Source organism: Eublepharis macularius, chromosome 2 (genome assembly GCF_028583425.1).
Source record: "Eublepharis macularius isolate TG4126 chromosome 2, MPM_Emac_v1.0, whole genome shotgun sequence".
Classification (NCBI taxonomy): domain Eukaryota; kingdom Metazoa; phylum Chordata; class Lepidosauria; order Squamata; family Eublepharidae; genus Eublepharis; species Eublepharis macularius.
In genome coordinates, this window is record NC_072791.1 from 122,871,409 (window position 1) to 122,895,397 (window position 23,989).

Here is a 23,989-nt window from a genome sequence, read left to right on the forward strand (position 1 = left end):
GCAGAGACTGTGATTTTCCCTTTTGTGGTGAACTTGAAATATGCAGTAACCGCATCTGTGGTCTTTCGTCTTCAGAGACAAGTCTATGATTAATTTATGATATATCACAAGGCAAAATACTGCCTTCTGGTTTCATGATCAGGGAGCAACGATAGCTACTTGCTGTTCAATGGAAAACTGGGACTTTGAATTATTTTAAAGTGGTTTAAATTACTGTTTTGGATCACCCCTCTTACCACAATCCCAAAAGCTCCTAAAATGCTGATTTTGGAAGTCCCCTATCCACAAGGAGCAGCAGTTGGGGAGGAGGGATTTTGAGCTGCAGTGAGAGAGTGAGGAAGGGAGTGTTGCCGCCCATGAATGGAAATTCTTCTGGAGAAGGATGTGAGCAGCTTTGATTCCCCATTGGGGAGAAAGGCATAGTATAAACAAACTAATAAATAAAGACAAAATATTTTACATTCTATTCTAGTTTTTTGCTTCTGCAAAAGCCAGGGTTTTTTTCCCTTCCCTTTAGAAACTTGTGCCGTGAATAATGGTGGCTGTGATCGCACTTGTAAAGACACCTCAACAGGAGTTCACTGCAGCTGTCCTGTTGGATTTACTCTTCAGTTTGATGGGAAAACTTGCAAAGGTCAGTTTTAGAATTTTAAATAATGACTGCAAAGAAACTACTGTTTTGCTGTCTCCAAGTGGTTTTCACAGAGTACACTAATGAAACTCATGTCTTCAAAAATAGAAACAGAATCTGATACAGTGAATGTTCAGCTATAATTTGCTTGTGGCCCTTTTAATCCACTCTGGGGACTTTGGAATGTATATATGAAATGAAGTTTTCTTTTGCATTCAGTTTCATCTTATGACTTTACTGATCTGCAGATGGTATTGTGCTGATAGAACACTGGAGCTAAAGGGAGCCTGCATGTACACAGGCAACCAGACTAAATTATGCTGATGCAATATTACTTACAAAAGCATCATCCTGCAATGGGGAACCATGGGTGAATCCACATTACCTCGGCGCATCCCAGTGTTGCACTAAACATTCGCTAAACACCCGGAAGTATAGCGTCTTTCCAGCGCGATTCAGAAATCGCGCTTGAAAAACGCTATACTTCCATGTGCTTAGTGAACGTTTAGTGCAACACCAGGACGTGCCGAGGTAATGTGGATTCAGCCCATGTAAGAACTGCTTTACATGCTTTGAAAAAGATGAGTTCCCATTTGTTCAGTGCTTGTTTCTGTGGTGGTGGCCCATACAACATGAATATATATCCAGTATGCATTGTACATGATAGCTAGAATTGGCACTTACTGAGGCCTCCTGACATGTATTCACCTTTGGGTGTTTGGGTTTTAGTGCTGCACTGCCTTTGATTTTATGCTGGGTCCACAGAGTTTTAAGTTGTTTTTAGTATTTTATTATATATAATGTGCTTCTTCTGTTGTGAGCTACTTTGGGAACTATTGCTGCTGAGGAGTACAGAATATAAGTTTAAATAAATAAAAACTAATTTTTCATGTACATCTCTCTTTGTGTAACAGTATTTTCTCATGATAAATATAGTTGCTAAATAGGAACTTGTGAAGTAAGTCCAGATCTCTACAAATTTAAATCTGCTTCCCAAACTTTTAATATGCATTATTGTTTTATTAATAAGAATAAAAGCCCAAGAAAAAGGCAGAGAAAGAAAAAAAGTAAGAAGAAAAAAGAAGATAAAAGGAGAAAGAAGAAAAGAAAAAACTGAAAATTAAAAAAAAACAAAGAAACATAGTACATATTTCATTTTCCATTTTCCTCTACACCTATCATATCTTTACAATGTAGTTATAGTTCTGATACTTCCAGAATTTACATTTTAATTATTGGCACTCTTCTATTTATTTTTCCCAAGATTATCTTCTTAGAAGACAAATCCACAAATCATCAGTTTGGGGTTTTTTTTTGTCTCATGTAGAAAGTCAATAAAGGATTTCCACTTAACCGTAAAAGTAGCCAATATTTTATCTCTGATCAAAGCTGTAAGTTTAGCCATCTCTGCTAACTCCATCATTTTCACAATCCAGTCATCCATTGAAGTCAATATAGTACTTTCCCATTTTTGCACATAAAAAAGCCTAGCTACCATTGTCATGTATAGAAATAGGATATCATATTTATTTTCCAACTGTTGGTCCGTTAGTCCCAGCAAAAAGGCTTCTGGTTTAAATTGTATATGGATCTTCAAAATTTTCTGTATTATTACATGAATTTGTGACCAATTTTTTTTTTGCTTTGGGACAAGTCCACCAAAGATGATAAAATATTTCTTCATATTGCTCACATTTCCCACATATTTTCCCACTGGTCCTTTTTTATATTATACCCAAAAATTTTAGCCCATTTTACCATACAGTCTTTCACATATTCTTCTTCCATTTCAAATTTTAACAAAAGTTTGTACATTTTGGAAATAACATGTTCATCATTTGTACAAAGCTCTTTTTCAAACTCTGTCTTATCGTAGTCAAAGCACCATCTGATTTAAACCTTTCTAGTAATTGTGCATAGAAGAACCATTGACATTTATAACCTTTAGCTATTAGATCTTCTCTTGTCTTCAGGGCTTTTTTTCTGGGAAAAGAGGTGGTGGAACTTTCTATTATCACTTCTGCATGCGCTCCCGGAAATGTGTCACTCCCGGAAGTGATGCTGCTTCCCGGAACCCAGCACAATGCATTACGGCAAGATAAATGTTAGTAAGCTTGGAAAATTACACTATTATGAGAAAGGGTTTGTTTCCTTTCTGGATCCTCTACAAAAAGTGAAATCTTCCATTCCCTTTCCCAAATGTTTCATTTCTTTGGAATCATATTTTAAAATATGCAAGAAGGAGAGGGCCTCTAAAAATTCCAAACCCAGCTCACAAATCTAAATTCTCTCCGCCAGCATAGAAAAAAAAATTCCAAAATTCTTTCTCAAAACTCCACAGAGTCTGAAATTCCTAATCTAATGAAAATTGAATTTTCAAATTTTCAGGGAGGGTTTTGCTTTACTGGAGCAATTCAAAATTAGATACACAACTTTAGCTGCATTAGATTTATACTTAGTTTAAATTTTTTGTTGTTGTTGCCTGCCAACTCTACCTTACCAATGGCTAAGCTGTTGTGACATTGTGAAATACTCATAAATATTCCAATGTCCCAGACAAACAATATTCATAAAAACTTCCTTAACACTCATATGTCCACTGCAATTTCAGTGATATTAATCAGCTGAGGGTGGGGAGAACCATTTGTTACAGCTAGAACACCTATATGCTGATGAATATATTGATGAAATCCTTCTGTGACTTGGACACAGCTATCTATTCCTAGCATAAAACTGAAATAACCATAACTGATATTTTAACTAATACAAATAACCATAACTGATATATTTAACTAACATAGAACCAGTCTGCATTCAAAAGCTGTGGGAACCATAACAATGTCAACTTCAGTCAACAAAAGAATGAAAGCAACACACACACATGCACAGCCCCACCCACCCCCTTGAAAAGAAAGCAGAATAAACTCAAAGCAGCGTGCACACACACACACACAGCCCCACCCCCCATGAAAAGAAAGCAGAATGAACTCAAAGCAGCACATACACAGCTCCCACCCCCCATGAAAAGAAAGCAGAATGAACTCAAAGCAGCACACACACACACAGAACCACCCACCCACCCCCAAATGAAAATAAAACAGAATGAACTCAAAGCAGCACACAGACACACACACCCTTCCCCTGAAAAGAAAGCAGAATGAACTCAGAGCAGCACACATACACACACAGCCCCACCCACCCACTCCCCCAATGAAAATAACACACATACACAGAAAGCCCTGAACAAAATGAAAGCAGAATGAACTCAAAACAGCTTAGCCTCCTCTGGCGAGCCAGCCCCAGCAGCTCTGCTTGCGCTCTCTCTCTCTCTCTCTCTCTCTCTCTCTCTCTCTCTCTCTCACTCACTCACTCACTCACTCACTCACTCACTCACTCACTCACTCAAAGAGGAATGAAAAGAAAGCAGAATGAACTCAAAGCAACTTAGCCTTCTCTGGAGAACCGGCCCCAACTCTGCTTGCACTCTCTCTCTCTCTCTCTCTCTCTCTCTCTCTCTCACACACACACACACACACACACACACACACACACACACACACACACACACACACACACACACACACACACACAGAGGAATGGAAAAAAAGCAGAATGAACTCAAAGCAGCTAAGCCTCCTCTGCTGAGCCAATGCTGGGCCCAAGCAGCGTCTACGCTCTCTCTCACTCACTCAAGAAAGCACACTGAACTCAAGGCAGCTAAACCTCCTCTGCAGACCCTGCAGGGCTGAAGAAGGAAAGAATTACATGAGCAGATTCTAGAGCTGCCGGAACACCATTCTGGAGCGTTCCCCCTCAAAAAAAGCCCTGCTTGTCTTCAATTTACAGTCTCCTTGTGAGAACTCTAATAATTCTCCATGCATCAACCATCTATTTGGTTTTCATTTCACCTCTAAAAAAAGCTTTCTGCGTTGAAATCCAAAGCAGTGTCTTCTGTGATAGTCTCAGTTTATATTTGTTCCAAATTCTCAAGATGGCTGTCCTTATATAATGGTTTTTGAACTCTACGTTGACCTTTACTTTGTCATACCACAAATAAGCATGCCATCCAAATCTCAGGTCATGACCTTCCAAAATCAGGAGCTTATCACTTCTCAAAAGTATCCATTTGTTCATCCACATTAGACATGAGACAGTGAAATAAAATTTGTCCGGTAAACCTAAGCCGCCTCTTTCCTTGGCATCTTATAAAATTTTGTATTTAACTCTTTGTTTTTTCCCTTGCCATATAAATGTTGATCTTTTGCCACTGTTTAAATGGTACTTCTGAAGTTAAAACGGGTATTGTCTGGGATAAAAATAACATCCTAGGTAAAACATTAATCAATAACTGATATTCTCCCCAACAAGGATGACTGTACTTTATCCCATCTTAATATATCCTTTTTGATTTTTTCCATGTCTTAACATAGTTATTTTGAAATACAATTCATCCCTGTCAGTGTGATGCCTAGATATTTTACCTTTTTTCAACCTTGAAACCTGTTATCAGTCAGTCAGTCAAGCAAGCCTTTATTGGCATATATAAAATATAAAATTTTTAAATACAGAGACTCCATACAAAATGAGATTAAAATACCGATAGGAGCACGGCAACAGTGCAGCAAAACCAGTACAGAATATTACTTGTCATGGCGTATAGCCATGGCACTGTAGAGAAACTTAGCTACTATTTCAGTTATTTCCCCATCTGGGTTGTCAAGCAGGACCTGAACTTTAAAATCATCAGAAAACTCTGAAAGTTGGGCTAATATAGGATGTAGAAGATCCTGGCGTGGTGCCAGATAAAAAGGGCACTGGAGAAGAACATGGGAAACAGTTTCAACATAGTCCATCAAACAAGGACAACACCTGCTATAATAAGGAATCTCATGAAATCTGCCAGATAAAATGGCTGAAGGAAGAACATTAAATCTGGCCAGAGAAAAGGCTCTGTGTAAATTGGGAGCCAGGAGTTGGTAAAGGTATACTGCTGGGAATCTTACATTAGGAAAAATCCCCAAGTTTAGGGGAGAACAAGTTCTATTAGCAGAACTATAGAGTTTGTAACTCTAATCCCAAAAGACTGTATTTTATTTTTGAGAAGGCCTCAGACTCAGATAGCAGTGATAGAGATTCTATAGATAAATTCAAGGAACTTATTTTATCTTCAATACAGGCTGACCAACTAGAGTTGGCAAATTCTGATAATAAATGGTACGCATAACTGGGGAGATCAGAATTAAAATGGAGTTTCAACCAATATTTAATAGTGTGAAGCCATGCCTTGGTGGCCAACAAATTTTGACCGCACTCTAAGCATAAGGCAGCATATGGAACACACATAGGAACCCCATGATCTTACGCAGAAAGTTAGATTGAACACGTTCAACTGAGTTGTCAATAGCATCAATCCAAAGCGGGGCCCCATATAATAACTGAGCTCCAATTTTAGCATTGAAGGCTTTAAGAGCAGTAGGCACATATTGGTTACCTCGATCAGAAAAATAAAAGTGGGATATTGCTGCAGCATTAACTTTGGCTGTATTGATAGCCATCCTACGGTGGAAGGTCCACGAAGCATTAGATTGGAAATAGACAACCAGGTATTTAAAATGCTTAACTTGTTCAAGTCTATTACCATTGACAATCCAGTTATGCAGTTTCCGGGAACTGGGGAGAACCAACACCTTAGATTTTTCATAGTTTAACTCCAGTCTGTTGGTCACACAGTATTCAAGGCAATGGTTCAATAAACGATTCAATCCAACACAGGAAGAAGACAGAAGAACTGCATCATCCGCATATAATAACAAAGGGATAGAAATGGAGCCAAGTCTAGGACTGTGACCATCAACCAGTGACAAAAAAGGGGCAAGATCATTTAAAAAAAGATTAAACAAATGGGGGGCTAAAATGCACCCCTGCTTAACCCCCTTCTTAATAAGAATCCCTGGTGAGAGTCTCCCAAGGGAAGAACATCTGACCTGGCAAGTCATTGCTGAGTAAAGTTTTTTGATAAGAGATAATAACCTCTTATCTAGTGACATCCCCTCGAGCTTTGCCCAGAGAAGTTCTCTTGAGACAGAGTCAATGGCTCCCTTAAGTTCCAGAAAGGCAATATACAGTTTAGATCTTTTCCTGCTTGTGTATTTATTAATCAAATGAGCAAGGACTAAACAATTATCCAAAGCTGACTTCCCCTGGCAAAACCCCTGGCAAAACCCCACCTGTTTTACTAGATGATATCCAAGTGCTGAGCTTAATTTGCAAGAATTTAGCGTATAGTTTCCCAATAACGGATAGACGGCTGATTGGTCTAAAGTTTGAGGGGTTAATATGACAACCCTTCTTATAAATGGGAACAATAATCGCATTGGTCCAGGCATCTGGCATCTGGCCAGTCTTATTTACCATAGTGAAGAGAGAAGCAAGCAGAGGGGCCCACTACTCTGGATCAGCTTTCAGCACCTCTGGGATTATCACATCTGGACCAGGAGCTTTACCTTATCTGAGCTGATCTATAAGAGTTGTTATTTCCTCCGTAGTGACAGGAGGCCACTCTGGAAGACCATCCAGGGGTGAATAAACCAGTTGCATTCCATTAGGGGGATCTTCACAGAATAGGTCCGAAAAATACTGAAACCATGTATCGGGGGAAATGGCTGATATATAAGGGATCTCAGAGCGAATAGCACCATTGATTATAGCCCAGAATTGCCTGGAATCATTCAGGGTAATGGCGCATAAGAGTTGTTCCCATTGTTTGCTAATAAAGGTCAGCCTCTTAATCCTTGTAACCTGGTGTAAATGATTTTTAGTTATCTGATACTCCACTGGCAAGCAGGAAGCTGCAGAATCACGAAAATTACGGTAAATAGTGCGTAGACGGGCTTTTATATTCCTGCATTCCCCATCAAACCATACGGCCGTCTGAGAACTCGCTACTTGCTTTGGTACAGCCCTTCTGGAATCCTGTTTTAAGGATTCTGTAATGATATTTAATGTTCCCATAGTTTTGTGTCACCTCTAAGGGATCAGAAGAATTTATTAATGCAGATTTAAGGTCTAAACTAATGTTTGATTTCAGTACCTCCAGAGTCTTATGTCCAAGATCCGGAGATCGTGGAATCCTAGACAGAAATTCCACATCCTGAGTCAGAGCTGATGAGGAATTCCCCTTAATGTCAAAGACACAAATCAGGGGTAAATGATCACTAAGAATCTGATCTCCAACTGTAAAGCCAGAGACATGTGACCTAAAAGAAGGGGAGACTAAAATATAGTCAATGACACTGCAGCCCCTTGTAGAAATATATGTGTAAAACTCTGGATGCAAAACTCTGCTAGCTTCAAGCCTGCTGGATTTGACAAAGTGCCCTTAGAGCATCTCATTGGGGGAGTAAATAAAAACAACAAGGCATCCTGATCAAGACCGAAATTACTAAAAAGAGATGGAATATTATTACCAACTCTTGCATTAAAATCTCCAGCTAAGATTATTTCTACACAAGGGAATTCTTGTTCTAGCTGTTCAAGATAGGCAGCCAGACTGCTCCAATAGGAGGATAAAATAGATCTATCAGAGGAAGGTGGAATATAAATATTTAGTATTATTAAAGGAGAACTTCCACAATTTATCATAATGGCTTGAGCAATAGGAGGGCAGCCTAGGAGATTAGTAGAGTTTAAATCAGGACTAGAGGAGACAAGGATGGTTAGGCCTGCATGAGGGCGTCCACTACTACTAGTCCTAGATGCTGGAAGGGAGTAGGATCTAAATCCCTCAAGAAATAAGGGAGTTTGGGCCCAAGTCTCCTGGAGAAGAACAATATGAAAGGTTTTAAGATATTCTATGAAGTCCTGGTCTTTGGCCTTATTCCTCCACCCTGCTATATTCCAAGAGACAAATTTAATTGACATGGGTGAAGGTTGCTCTGGGCGTCAGTCCATCTCAACAAGTTGATCTAAAGAATTGTTCTCATCGAGAATAACACATCCATTACTGATAGAGCCAGCCGACCGGGAAGAGTTCTCTGTGCCTGGAGACTTAGAGCTAGAAGCCCCGCCCTCCCTTTGCACAGTTGAAAAGAGGAATCCGGAAGGCTTAAGTCGGTGGACAACTGCTTGGACTTGAATCCCAGTACACTCGGCGTTCGCTGATGGTGCTGATGGTGCTTCCACTCCTGCCATTGAACTGATAGAGGGACTAGAATTGTCCAGTATATTCTTTAAAAATTTAGTTCTCACGGCTTCCAGTCTTTGCTCGTCTAAAGGCAGGGCCTGAAACCTGTTATTCTCATCAGTCCTTCCTGATTTTTAATATCCATATTTTTCATTAACATTTTCGTTTTCTGTTCATTTATTTTGGAACCTGCCAGAGTACCAAATTCTGTCAACTTCTTCATCAATGTTTCTATTCCCTCTAGTGGATCTTCCAAGATTAAAACTAAATCATCTGCAAAGGCTCTTAGTTTATATGACTCTTTTTTAATTTTAACACCTCTATTCCTTTCCTCCTGTCTAATGTCTCTATTCAAAACCTCCAACACCAAAATAAAAAGAAGCGGTGACAATGGTCATCCTTGATGTGTTCCTTTTTGAATCTCACATGGTTTAATTAATTCTCCATTAACAGTTTTAGCAATCTGTGAAGTGTAGATTGCTTTTACCCATTTTATAAAATTATCTCCAAAATTCAACTTCTCCAAAACTTGGAACAGGAAAATCCAGTTCAAGTTGTCAAAGGCCTTCTCAGCATCTAAAAAAATTAGAGCTGCTTGTTTTTCCATTGTGTTTATCCAAGTATTCCACTATATACAATATAGTTCAAACATTGTCTTTCCACTGTTTTTTGGACAAAAACCACTTTCATCTTTATGAATAAAGTCTTTGAGAACATACTTAAGTCTTTTGCCTAATATCATGGTAGATAGTTTGTAGTCATTATTCAACAATGATATAGGTCTATAATTTTTTGCTAGCATCAAATCTTGGCCTCCTTTGGTGTATCTATATAATGTTAGCTACTTTCCAAGTATTTGGCATCTTTCCTCCCAATAAAATTGAATTCATTGTATTTTGCAAAGGTACTAAAATCTCATCTTCAAAGCATTTATAATATTAGCCTGATAGTCCATCAGGACCTGGTGACTTCCCAGTTTTCATCTTTTTAATTGCTTCCACCACTTCTTGAATCGTTATTGGACCATTCATCATCCGTTGTTGTTCTTCCATAATTTTGGGTAACTTCTGTTTTGCTAAATAATCATATCCTGCCTTTTATATAAATTAGAAAAATATTTTTAAAAGGTCTTTTGGATGGCCCCATTTCCTGTTAGCCTAGTATTCCCATCTTGCAATTTTAAAATCCTTTTCTTTCTCTCTCTTTTCTCAGTCTATACACCAACCACCTTCCTGGTTTATTAGCAAATACAAAATTTCTCTGCTTAGCAAAAAAAAAATTCTCTAACACCTCAAACCTAAACCATGAGGCAGCACTTTCACTTGCACGTGGACATAAATGGAACACCGCTCCACTCCTCCCTATGGACTTTTGTTGGAGAGTCCTGCCGGCGGCCGAGCACAGTGAGGTGAGGCACAGCTGCTGCCAAGAGCACTAGCCCTCCATTCCCCTGACAACCCCACCCACAGCAGCCAATGGCTGCACCGCTCCCCTGACAGGTGGGCGAGGGACAAGCAGAGGTGTAACTCATGGGCAGAGCACGATCCCTGCTGCCCACAACACCCCCTGCCTGGGAGAGGGATCAAAGGTAACACTGAAGGTGCAGATTGGATACCCACCCTCTTGCCCATCCAGCCCCCATTTCTGATGAAGGCCAGGCCGGTGGCTGTAGCTCGGCGTGCCAGCAAATCCCCCCATCACTGCTGCTGCCATCGCCACCACCACAAGAAACAGGTTCCCCCTCCCTGAAAAGTAGGGCCAGATAGTAGGGAACTGATCTCCATTGCCTAGAGAGCAGTTTAATTCTGGGAGATCTCCAGCTACCACCTGGAGACTGGAAACCCTTCAGCCCCCAGGTTCTGAAGAGGCAGGTGGGGGAAAGCGGGTTCTTCAATGAGTGACAGGAATGCCGATTGGAAACTACATGGGAGGCCAGAAGGCCAATTGGAGGCGAGGGGAGTGAAAAGCGCCCACAAACTTGCGGCGGTGCCACTTGAACACATCATTGCATCTTCATGATGCAAGAACACGGGTTGAACCTCAACAGCCATGCCCCAGTCCTGGGGTGATGCCCCCCAGCGTGGACTGACACCCCTCCCTACGCCAGATTTCCCAAGTCCATCCCTGTTTCCACAAACAGCAAAAAGGAGGGGGATGCCCAGAGATTCCACGATGTAACTTCACATCCCCCACCCCTTGGTAGCAACTTCCTGCATGCAGTGACCATCTTCCTGGCTATTCAGATGCCAGCATCTCAGACTATCAGAGAATGAAAGTCCTCAGTGCTCCCCCACCAGACATTCATGGGCCACACTTCAATTCCCACCCCACTGCCTGAAGTTGCATTGAGGGAAGGAAGGGGGCAGGGAAGCTGGATGGGGTGCCACTTGACACCTGCTCCTCTTGGCAGTAGAGCCCACTCCATCCATCCCAGCTCTGAGCCGGGAAACATTTGCAGCGATGTGTGAGAGGACAATCCAACAGGGAGGTGGGGGGGAGGGTACTGGCAATGTCAGGCAAGCATGCAAACACAGCAGTTTGTTGTTTTTCAACACGTTTTATTAAACTGGAAAAAGTGCCAATGTCCCTCAGCTGGAAAAGGAGCCAAGGCAGTTTGCACAGCCCTCATTCTGTGCTCCCAGGGGCAAGACTAAGATGCAGATGGCCTTGGGAAATTGCTTCCTGGGCTGAATCTGAATGGCACTCATGGAAGATTGGGGGGGCTGAAGCAGACATGCTCTGTCATCTCCCGAATGAGTAACGATGTGGCTGCAAGGGAAAGAGACACATGTGCTGCAACTAACCCTGCCCAGTTCATAGCCAAGGCCAAGCCCACTCTCCAACATCTGGGAAGATGCACATAGTAGAGAGCAGCAGCGGCAGCCTCACAGGTGCAAATAGTGACCCGATGATGGATGGCCCTTTGGCAAGGAGGCGCTTTGCCTTGGGATGATTTTATCCTGTAAGGGAGAAAGTCAACAGGTAGTTACGAACACCTGGTCAACTTCACCTGTGGCCACACGTCCTCCTCCGCCAGGAGGGTCCCCGGCTGAGGGAGTCTGAACAGAGCACCCAGATGCGTCGTCGGCACCCACTACCAATGGCTGTGTCAAGAGTAGTTTTCTGAGCAACTGCCTCTGGGGCAGGCAAGGGCTGCTGCCACCGCCCCCTCCCCCACCAAACCTCACCTGAAGAGGCTAGCAGTCAAGCGAGTTCAGGTGAGGAGGCAGCCAGCACATATCAGCGAGCTGGGTTAGCCGCCACCCCATCTCCGTCTTACCTGTAAGTGCTCCCTCGCTCCTTACCGAGCTGGAACGTCAGAGTCAGGTAACCTGCAAGGAGACTTGGGTGGTTATTGTTAGTTAGCCAGACATTCTGGACTTTGCCCTTCTTCCCTTGAGCGAGTGCAAAGTTCTCCCAGTTTTCCCGCTAAGTCCCCCCAGTCCACTCAGGTCCCACCACCATGAGTACCCACTCTCCTGTCTCACGCACAAAGTCCCCGTGGCAGGAGGCTGACAGGCAGAGCCTCTGGCTGCATGCACACCTACCTAAGGTCATGAGCAGTGCGGCTGAAGGTTTTGTAGGGTGCATAAGCAGGTGATTGGGTGTGAGGAGGGGTGCTCACCCACCCCGGAAGCACATGCAGATTGACCCCCATGGTAGTTCCCATCCTATGCTCCTTCAGGCCGCAGGGGCAGGGCTGAGCACTGGGAGAGGGGCTCGAGTTTCCCATTCAATGGGTGCCTAAGGGTACACCTCCTTTTTTCATGGCGTAACTTTCCACCACTGCAGGAGGCATTCCCAGTCCTGGAGTGGCTTTGGAAGTAGACTAACTCGTGGCCCGCCCCCCACCCCGCCCCCTCCAGTGCCAGTGTGGGAACTTGCGCCGCACTTACACCTCCGCCCAGCTGCCAACCATGCCCGCCAGCAGCAACCCATCTGCGGTACTGCACCTCAGGTGGGCTTTGGCAGAGAGGAGTATGTCAATGTAAAAGCCGTTTATGCCCGTGCAAGCCTTAGTTCTCTCCCTGTGCACTTTCCACTCCCCCTCTTAGGATTGAGCTGCCCGTCCCTTATTGTTAGCATTGATAGCAGTTGCTGTAAGTATTTTATCTCTTGTTGTACCATGACATTCCCCAGCACCTTCTTTAATGCTCTTTCATTTAAAAAAAATTCTTGCAGACAACTTGCATTTTTCCTGCTTTTTTTCTTCAATTCCAAAGAGTGACTTATTAAGTTTCAATGTATTGTCGAAGGCTTTCACAGCCGGAGAACGATGGTTGTTGTGGGTTTTCCGGGCTGTATTGCCGTGGTCTTGGCATTGTAGTTCCTGACGTTTCGCCAGCAGCTGTGGCTGGCATCTTCAGAGGTGTAGCTCCAAAAGACAGAGATCTCTCAGTGACACAGACTGTGACACTGAGAGATCTCTGTCTTTTGGTGCTACACCTCTGAAGATGCCAGCCACAGCTGCTGGCGAAACGTCAGGAACTACAATGCCAAGACCACGGCAATACAGCCCGGAAAACCCACAACAACCATTATTAAGTTTCCTCTTATAAATGCTTTGCTTGCAACTCAAAACATTCTTAAATCTGTAGCCTTATTCAAATTTAATTAACAAAATTATTTCAGCCTTTTTTTACAATCCTCTACAATCATCTCTTTCAGTAGCAAAGATTCATTTAATTGCCACCTAAATGTATTAGATTTAATTCTGTAATTTACACTTACAGGATTATCGTATGAAAAAGACTTGAGCAATATCTCTACTTTACTAATTTTAGTCACCAAATTTTTCGATACCCAGACTATATCTATACATGACAAAGATTTATGTCTCTCAGAGTAGAATGTATAGAGTAGAAGTCCTCATTTTTTTCTTCTCCAAACATCCACCAAACCCATATTATCAATCATATCAGAACAGATCTTTGGTAATTTACCTTGAGTGTCTTTTATGTTTTTCTCAGAACATCTATCTATTTGTGGAGAAACAACACCATTCCAATCACCCATCAAACAGTAGTTTTCGTAGGACAGATCCATCAATTTTCCCCAAAGATATTTGTAGATCCTCCCCCTTTGCTCATTTGGTGCATAGATTCTCACCACCAAAATTTTACTCCCATTTTTCTCCAAAATTTTACTCACTTCCACACCCACAAATCTAACATGATTGTCAGATATTACAAGTTCTGGTTTCAGTACTGATTTTAGATACAATACCACTCCATTTTTCTTTTTAGTATCTGAAAAGACAAATCCCCCCCCCAAATTTTGTAATCCAAATTCTTGATGTCTTTTGTTCTCATATGAGTTTCTTGTAAGCAAATGATGTCGGCTCTCAACTTCCTGTATTCTCCATTTCACAGATTTTTTGACAAAATATACTATAATACCTTCTGGTTGTTTATTCCGTGCCGCATACCTGGTGGAGACTCTATATACTTTATCCAATTCCATATCAACTCTTGGGATGTCCAACTAAAGAAATTCTGCCAAAGCTTCAACCGCCCTATGACAGATATCTTCATCTTGTGTCTCCCTAATGCCTTGTAGTCTCAGAGCATATTCTTTCTCCATTAGTTGCAATAAAGCTAAATTATGTTGATGTTTCTCCAACTCTCTATTAGACATGGGCACAAAACAAAAAAACCTGAATCATGTGGTTTGTGGCATTCCACGGAACCTCGAACCACCAACCTTTTCCCAGTTTGGGAATTGGTTTGTGGTTCGTGGCATTTTAACCGCCATGCAGAAGCCGGTGCGAGGAATTTGAAACAGATAGCCCCTTTCTCCCGCTGCCCGGACAGCAGGAGAAAGGAGCTATCAGTTTCACAGACCCAGCGCTGGTTTCAGCCCATCGGCTGAACCCAGCACAAGGTCTGTGAAACTTTGCCAGAGTGACAGAAGAAAGGGGCTGTCAGTTTCACAGCCCCCGCACTGGGTTCAGCTGCGGGATCTGTGAAACTGACAGCCTCTTTTCCTGCTGCCCAGGCTGTCAGTTTCACAGACCCAGCGCTGGAACCAGTGCAGAGTCTGTAAAACTGACAGCTTGGGCAGCAGGAGAAAGGGGCTGTCAGTTTCACAGACCCTGTGCTGGGTTCAGCTGATGGGCTGAAACTGGCATGGGGTCTGTGAAACTGACAGTCTCTTTTCCTGCTGCCCGGGCTGTCAGTTTCACAGAACTCCTGTTGGAACTGGTGCAGGGTCTGTGAAACTGACAGCCTGGGCAACAAGAGAAAGGAGCTGTCAGTTTCACAGACCCTGCGCTGGAACTGGTGCATTCCCCAGCAGAAGTGGACAGGAATGAGACAAGGCCAGAGCAGTGATTCATTCAGATAAATAGGCAAGCTTCTCTATGAGTGGGCCATTTGAGCTCAATGGAGCTCTTAATTATTTACCTAATTTATTTTACATAGCACAGCGTTCCTAGGCATGTAATCTGAGATGTACTGGTTTGAATCAGGGCTGGGCTGCTTTCAACCTTGATAGTCAACTTTTTTCTCTAAAATACTTGTAGTTTACTAGTGTGAAGCATACTTAGGCTGAATTGACACTTAAGACATAATTAATTTGTATGAAGATGATGCAGGATGTTCTTGCTGGTAAGTATTCTTGATATGGATGCTTTTACTATTTCAAGAGCCATTTATACTAAATGCTTGACGTTTTCAACAAAGTCCTTAGATGTATGGTATTTGTGTGTTTGGGATCTATAAAGAACAGGGAATCGGGTGCAGTGTCCTATTTGCTATCCATTTTTGTTACAGATATTGACGAATGCCAAGCCAGCAATGGTGGATGCGATCACTTTTGTAGAAATACAGTTGGTAGTTTTGATTGCAGCTGCAAAAAAGGTTTTAAATTATTAACAGATGAAAAGTCTTGTCAAGGTATGCACACAGGGAAGCATATTCTTTCTTCCTCTCCTCCTCTCTCTGTGCATGTGGGTTTGTGTAAGAATTATGATTTGAACTATGAGGTGCTAGTAGACTCTAGAATAACGTTCTTGAATTGCATTTCTTCTCTTGACTTGCTGTTAAGTGCCAAAACACTCAGTAGGCTCATAGTTCAAACATAAAGCATCATTTTTTTGTCATTCCATGAATGATTATGGAAGATGCATGAGCTTACATATTGTCTTCTGTCCTTCTGCTTTGTATGGAGTGACCTAATTAAAGTCTCCTACTTTTCACATCAAGCCATAATTTGTAATTATTTCTGAATTAGCAACTTGTTCCCTTCCCTACAAACAAAGAATGAGAGTGTTTTATACTTAGAGCATTTCTCAGGTTCACTCATGCAAACTACAAACCAGTTTTTTTTATGTCTGATACCATAGTGTCTGAATGATATCATATAAAATCATATAAAATATTCACAGAATTTTTTAATGCACTGAAATGTTTGTTTGGTTATAGACCATTCTTATTTCTTTTAATCCATTGGGACTTATTTCATACAAAATGTTCAGTATCCTGTTGCCAGGATTCTTAGGTCCAATTTATTTCAATAGAAGAGATATAAGATGTTGTTGGATTGTGTCCTAAAAACAGGTCAGGTCAAAAATTAACATATGCTCTCTGGCACAGAACATGCATAATTTCCAAGTCTTCAAATTAAATGTGAATACATATTGTTAAGGATTTGTTACTTATCTTTCCTCCTAATTTTTCTTGTTGAAACCCTAATGGTTTTGGTCATGATTTAATTAAAAGTTATGCCTCTATTCAAATTTGTTTTAAAGGCGTCTAATATTTTAAAAAGAGATTAAAATGTTGATATAAGTAAACCCAGTGCCAACTGTAAAAATGAAAACATTATATGTACAATATGAGGATGGGCCAGTAGACCCTCTCCACTGCTCATTTTTCAATACTCACCCACCATCTTATTGTCTGTGTGCAGTGTAAACTCTCTGTGTTGGAGATGAGTATATGATTTCCAGCACAAAGTTGGCAGTAAAATATTAACTCATAGAAGAGTAGTGCAGTATTAGGACAACTAAATAGTGCATGCAGCTGTAAGTAATATTTTTGCTAGTCTCATTTAAATTATAGAAGCAGCTTTTGAGAGCACTTAGGATTAGAGAAGCAGTGGTGATGTGGGTGTGGAAAAGAGATACTCACCCCCCCTCTATTAGTCAGGCCCCCAAAATGACTTTTTCCTCCATGGTGGTGGGGGGGGGGGGGTAAACATTTAAAACACCACGAGAAAAACGGTTTGGGATTAATTTAGAGTGGGGAAAAGATTACTATTTATTATTTTAAAGGTTTATATGTCACCTTTCTTCCCAAAATACAGTCCTCAAGGCAGCAAGCAACAATTTAAGCATCTTCCTCTCCCAGCTGGCTGATGCCAACCTGAAAATGGTTTATCTGATTTAAGGAGAGCAATCTGAATAATGTCTGGTTTGCCCTTATTCTACAATAAATTCTACCCCTTTTCCCACTGACCAATTACATCTGTTCCCTTCATGACTTCTTTCTCTTCTCACCTAGATTATGTGGCACAGCTTAGTAGGCCAGAGTGAGTAGCTTCTACAAAAGTATAGGTTATATTTTTAGAAAATATCTGTTGGCTGTCAACAATATCTTTTACCTGCCAGAGATGCAAATAAATATTTGATTTCTTCTCAATGCATGGTATTTAAATCAATATATGGCTGCTTTATCATACGACACAGTGAGAGTTGCTAACTACAGAACTCCATTCTTTGGTTAGAGAATACCAGAAGATCAAAATGGAACATTGCTTTATATTGTTTCCTGTTGACTCAGATTTACCTTCTTAAAAAGAATGGTTTCTTTTTTACTGTCTAAAAAAGCGTAAGAATTTTGCTTTGAGATGCCAGCATGGTCCTTTGGCAAGCAACATTGCTTCATCAGCCAGCTGCTTCCTTAAAGGTTGCTCCTTCAACATTTCCTGGCTTAATGTTTGCTCCTCCTTCAGCTTTCCTAATTCATAAATGTCTCCTTAACATAATGTGTAATAATAATGTATCCCTTTAAACATGGCAGACATTGACGAATGTTCATTTGAAAGGACATGTGACCATATATGCATCAATCATCCAGGCACTTTTGAGTGTACTTGCAACAAAGGATATGCTCTCTATGGCCTCACACATTGTGGAGGTAAGTCTATATAAAGTTATTTTGTGACATGCTTATTGCAGGATTAATTACTTGCTCACAGAATTTCAAAAAGAAATGTCTGTTTTAAGACTTCCTGGTGCAGGTTTCTGCCTTTCTCCTTGGTAGGTTTGGAGAAAGGTGACAGAAGTTTAAAGTAGAATTTGACTGTGTATAAGCTATATTTTTGCTTAAGCAACTTTCCCTTCTCGCTTTTAATAGAAAGCGACTGTGACTATTAGAACAAACAGTTGCATTCCACACTTGGGTACTAAGAACTGCATTTTGCAGAATGTCTGCTTACAAAGAACCCATTGATTTTCTTAGGTATTGTATACAGTGAATTCTTCAAGGCCAGGCCCTTATTCAAAAAGGCTTCAGCAAACTGGTTATGTGTGCTGTGCAGTAGGTTTTTCCAGCTGAAAAAAATACAGATAGGTCCGCTAAGCTGAGAGAGATTGTTTGCACTCTGTAGTTGTTTTAGAAATGGGATCTGCTTTTGTATGCTTTACTTCTGACTGGAGGCCAGAGTGTGTGCTGACCCTGGCTATAGGGATCTCAGAGCATGTGTAATGTTTTGCCAAGTATTTTTGTGTGATTTATTTTGGCTAGTTAAGGTGGGCTTTTGAATGTATGTTTACTTTAGTTAAAGCAAGAAGGAGTGGAGGCTGGATGGGCAAATGAAGTGTGTTCTGATTGGATGTTAGGTGTACTGTAGGGGACAGAGTGAGCTGCAAGGTTTATTGAGTGGATCAGAGTTGTCAGTCTGTGCAGAAAGCTGGGTCTGTGTGAGGGGAGAGTGTTATTCTGTGAGAGAAGTGCTGAGGAAAGAAGTCTGTGGGTTTTACTTTGTGTATGAAATCAGCCTATGTGGCAAGTAAATTTCTGGGAACTCAGAAAATTCCATGTTCTTCTCTTTTGGGGTTATTTTTAGCCTAGATGGCAACTGTGGAAAAAATTAGACTCTACTGCATGGAGGCAGTATAATATAGGTCTCATAACAGGGGCAAAATGCTACAGCAATCTACATACACAAAAAGATATAGTATTTGATAGTCTGATAGTTTCCTTCTTAACTTCAGTGGAGGAAGCCAGGCAGTGGGAGCTCCAGTGTTCCCACAGATCTGTCCCAGTCCATATCATTTTCTCAATTTTAAGATTGGGTTGAATGTTCCTTTGTGAAAGCCTGTGTGTTCAAGGTGAGTTTGTATTAGTTTTCATATTGTCCTTTTGAGAGAAAGGTTAAATTTTGAATAATCTGATACTCTATGCTGCTTAATCTGGCATAAAGTTTATTACTGAATAAATGTGGCTAAATTTCAGATTAGTGTGTGTCTAGCGTCAGAGTGCTAAGCTCCTGTATTAAAGCATACCTATATGGGTCCAAATTCTGTCAAACTCTATGAGACTTTCTCTAAACGAATATGTTGTGGATTGTGGCAACAATGTACTTTCAAATGGGTTTCGTGTAATCATATTAACTTGTTAGGCATGTACAGTTCTGTGCCAGAAGGGTACCCAATTCTTCCTGAAAAAGATTTCTCCCCACCATTTTTCCCTTCAGATATTAATGAATGTAGCATCAACAATGGAGGCTGCCAACATACCTGCATGAACACATTGGGAGATTATGAATGCCACTGTAATGCAGGCCATAAATTGCACTGGAACAAAAAGGACTGTGTTGGTAAGATCTGGAATCAAAGGCAGGCTTTGTTGATTTGGTTGGCTTGAAGGTTGTGGTTTCCCAAGAAGTTAGACAGCATTGATCCATGAACTTAAGTGGCATGGATCAGCATTCCTCTTATAGCTGGAGAAAGAAAATAGTTTTTAAGGAAGTCAAAGTGATTTCAGAGCAGTAGTGTTTCTTGTGGTAGATGATTATGCTCCTTTTGTACCACTGTCACCTTGAGTTAACCAGGTTTTGACATGGTATAGAAACCCTTAAGACCTTCTTACCCAGAGGTAAGAGTGGGATGAGTGTATACACCACAAATGACAATCCCTCTTTCAAATGTCATTCAGTTCTCTGAAAGATTTTTGTGTATTTCCATCATACATTACTGCTCTGATTCTAATTGGCCACACAGGATACCGATGAAACCAGTTTAAAAACAAAAACAAAAACAGGAGATACTTTCAGGGTCTTCCATGCTTTCTTTCCTATGCTTTTTAGTCTAAACTGATCATTCTGTTTTCTTTTTTATGATTGTCTGCATGAAAAAAATAGTCTGGGTTTTATATTAAAGGGGAGTGGTATGCAACGTGTTGTGTCTTGTTTGTTCAAATTATTACTAGTGTTGGTTGCAGATAGGTGTTGATGATGCAAAGTGTGTAGCTCCATGTTTGCATTTCAGAACCATACCTGCCATTCTCCTGTGAGTATCTGTGTTTTACCCTGTAGAAAGGTTCTTACCTGATGTCATGTCACCTCATATATCTCTGCGTTGCATTAAGACTGGTGGAAGTGATAAGTGCTTTTTAATCTGCCCCTCGGATGTCCATTTTATTTCTGGTAAGTTACGTAGAAAATTAACATTTTATTATTCAACCTAAATGGAAAATACAAGAACAGGAACTTCACTCAAAGCCTGGAAATATCAATTGCTAAGTAAGTATTCATATTCATTCAGATGTGTTCCTTTTCCACTCCAGGAATTTACAGCAGTTTTTATAGTGTTCTGTTAACTGTAGCCCTACCATGTATAGATTGAAGAACTGGAAGCACAATATGTTAATAAGATGAAATGGTAGGATGGATTTCTGTCACAAGTGGTGTTTAATAGACACAGGAATCAACTGATTACAATATGGAGCTTTTTTGCAATGTTGAGCCATAGCCATGCTAACATTAAAGATACCTTACTTTCCTGTTGGCTGTTTTGTGTGTCAGCCAAGTGCCACCCAACAGGATTGTGTGTGTACTAGTAAATCATGAGCTATTTCCACTTGATTTCTGCTAAAGTCTGGTCTGACACGGGTCAGGGTTGTGGCATTGGGGAAGGTTTTCTTTTTTAAGAAAGCAAGTTTTCTCCAGGTGTTATTTTACTCATCCTTTCCACTTTTGGGGCCAGGAGGTAGTCCATTTAAAATAAGGAAAATGGCCAGGAAAGGAAAAGTTTTTAAGTTCCACTTTTTTCAGTACTGTGATCCTGATGCAGATCTCCCACTCCTCCACTTGAAGCCCGATGGGTGACCTTGGGTCAGTCACAGCTTCTAGGAGCTTTACAGCCTCAGTTGTATGTGTACTTGTATGCATATGTTTCTGCTCATGGTTCTGGCAGATGAATCCTAGAGGGAAATGACACATGGTGCCTTTTTCTGCCAGAACTTTTGCCAAATTTCATCATAACATATCTAGGAAGCCTTTGGGCCATATGATACAGAATACAAGGTGTCAGCAATATGTTGATTATTGTGTGGACCTAGACCTATAACTTGTCTGTTTTCCTGCAAGAGCCAATTACAGCTTTAAATGCTTAAGAGAAGCCATGGAATTTAAGGCATGGAATAGGCATGGGAGGAAAGAGTAAAAACACCCTATTCCCTATCCTTTTCATAAAGGCTGCACATTCGCATCTAAAAACCATGAAAGACTTGACATGGGGTCTTTTGGCTTCAGATCTCATTGGGTCCTGTCATTCATACCTTTGCAGCCTCAAGAGGCTATTCAAAAACTTGCATGAGTTTTCAGGAGTATATTTCACCAGTACTCTAGCATGTATTTCTGTTTTATTATATAGCTTTGTGATCTGTCTCTTAGGCCTGGAAGATTCCTATACTATAAAATGCGGCAAACCTTCTCTGCTTAAGAAAAAAACCCATAATGCAAATGAGTCTGCAGCCTTGGGTAATTATCTGATGAACATGTTACAAAATTGGATTCAGGGCTAGGATTTTTTTTAAATAGTTCTGTCACTGACTTAAAGAAATCTTTGTTGACTGAGGTTTAACTGTTAAAATTGCATATGAATAAAACAGTCCTGAAGGAGGGAGGAGGCATTCTCTCTTCACTTTTATATAATGCTTGCTTGCCTCAAAGATTGCACCATCTTAGAATTCCTTCTTATATAAGAGAAAAAGAGAAATACCTCTTCTGGGAAAGATCCTGTTCAGTTTTGGAAGTACATTTATTGTTACTTACAAAAAATCTGCTTCCCAGTTAATTGTTTGTGTGTGTGTGTTCTATTCAGTGTGTTTATAGGCTAAGAATTGCAGGCCTAGCGTTTTTTTCTCTGAAAACCTCTTCTAAGGAGCTTATTAGGCTTGCATAGAATCCTGGAGAGGGGCCCTGGTTCAATGGCAGAGCAAATTATTTTTGTTGGAAGACCCCTAGCTTGGTCCCTAACATCTCCTGTTAAGTATCTCAGGCCATGTGGGGAAAATCTTTGATGACAAGTTGCTGAAAGGGAACTCAGTGTCAGTCTCGACAGCTAATTGCTTAGTTCCAGGTAGCTTTTTATAGATTAGAAGTTATAATACACTGGCATCTAAATGTATGAGAGTATCTGCTATACAGTTTAGCAGTTCCTCAGTTGCTTCACAAAAATTCATGTGATATCTGTGAACAATATATGAACCAGTGTAGATCTTGTCCTGTTGTGCATGCTCTTGCTCTAGTGTTGATGCACAATCGATTTGAAAGTTTTGCATTTGAAAATAATGGTTTTACTGTTTCTTTCCAAAGATCTTCCCACCATCAGGACAAGTTTAACCTTTAAGCTTAATGAAGGAAAGTGTAACTTGAGAAAGAGTAAGATGTTTCGAGATGCTCTGCATCATGTAATACAAGGTATGGATTATTGTATACAATGTAAACACTGTTGGTCATGAAACCTGTCCCAAAGGCTTTTATTGTATGATCAGCACCTCATTATGGAAGGTCCTTGGTGTCCTCTGGTCATGATCTATGATGACTTATTTATGGTGAAACTTAATAGCTGTTTCTGTGCAACCCTTCCAACTTACTGTGGTGTTGTAAGAATAGGTTAAGCCCCTTCCTATAGCCCCACTACAGACTGTTCCATCCCACTTTCCCCTAACTACCCACTGTAATAAGAAGCCAGTACCCTTCCTCGAAGAGATGATTCAGAAGTCAAGAAGGCACTGAGGATAGCAATAGCATTGGCACCTCAGCTGCAAAAGGGTCCGCTCAAAGGAGTCCATGATTATTGGACTACATGGAAGTATTTTGAGATTATTTCACTTACAATGACTGGGAAAAGGCAGCAGTCTGTAACAATGATATAATACAGATTAAAATCAAAATCCATGCTAGGATATTGGTGTGTAGTCCAGTGGAAGTAGGTGCAGGACTGGACTGGTAGCAGTTTGATCTCTGGACCAAACTGCATGTTATGTTTTCTATATATTTGTTACAGGGACTTGTAGCCATATGCCAGCTGCAATTTCCTCCTCCCCTATAATTTTCCCAACCCAAAGTGACACCAAGGGGAGAGTGTTAGTTGCCCTGTGCAGATCTTTAGCCTTCACCTGAAGTATCTTTAGTCATTATGGAGTACATTATGGAGGGTGGAGCTGGAGTTCCCACTCTGTGTCCTGTCTAACTGTCAGAGGTAAGTTGTAGATTTTCCTCAGTTCCTGTGCATGTGTTGCTTGATTCAGATCATGACAGTAGTGCAAGTGGAGATGGGATTTCAGTCTTCTTGCCCACCCCCTCACCGTTTTTCTGACTTGAAACAGTCTGATCAGGAAAGGGGTGCAGTGGTGGGAGATTGAAGCCACATGTTTCAGAGTCACAATCTGAATTGAGCACTACCCATATGGGATTGAGGATAACTCACAACTTGTGCCTGGCTGTTACACAGAGTGGAAACCCTGAACCTATCATAGTATGTAAAGAGGCCCTTACCCTTGCATCCCCCTCCCTAGCATGTAGAATGCAATCAGCATCTTTCTGGTTTGGGAAGCCTTGAGTCATGCTGCAGTTCACCATGACATCTAAATGTGGACTCCTGGTCTGTTTCCACAATCTGGGATTCTAGACTTTTGCTTAATCCCATTTTAAAGTCCTGTTTT

General features: G+C 41.0%; 1 protein-coding gene across 8 annotated transcripts in view; it reads left to right on the plus strand.

Moving 5' to 3' along the window:
* Positions 1 to 23,989, plus strand: part of SCUBE2 (signal peptide, CUB domain and EGF like domain containing 2) — a 104,027-nt gene that overhangs the window by 47,453 nt on the left and 32,585 nt on the right. For 4 of the 8 annotated variants that reach the window (XM_054970766.1, XM_054970767.1, XM_054970770.1 and 1 more), the window contains exons 8-14: positions 518 to 634; positions 15,587 to 15,709; positions 17,837 to 17,953; positions 19,515 to 19,637; positions 20,355 to 20,465; positions 21,714 to 21,800; positions 22,638 to 22,742. In XM_054970766.1, coding sequence (XP_054826741.1) covers positions 518 to 634; positions 15,587 to 15,709; positions 17,837 to 17,953; positions 19,515 to 19,637; positions 20,355 to 20,465; positions 21,714 to 21,800; positions 22,638 to 22,742 — 783 coding nt within the window. The remainder of the gene's footprint in view (positions 1 to 517; positions 635 to 15,586; positions 15,710 to 17,836; positions 17,954 to 19,514; positions 19,638 to 20,354; positions 20,466 to 21,713; positions 21,801 to 22,637; positions 22,743 to 23,989) is intronic. The other 4 variants (XM_054970768.1, XM_054970769.1, XM_054970773.1 and 1 more) reach the window with 2 other exon arrangements.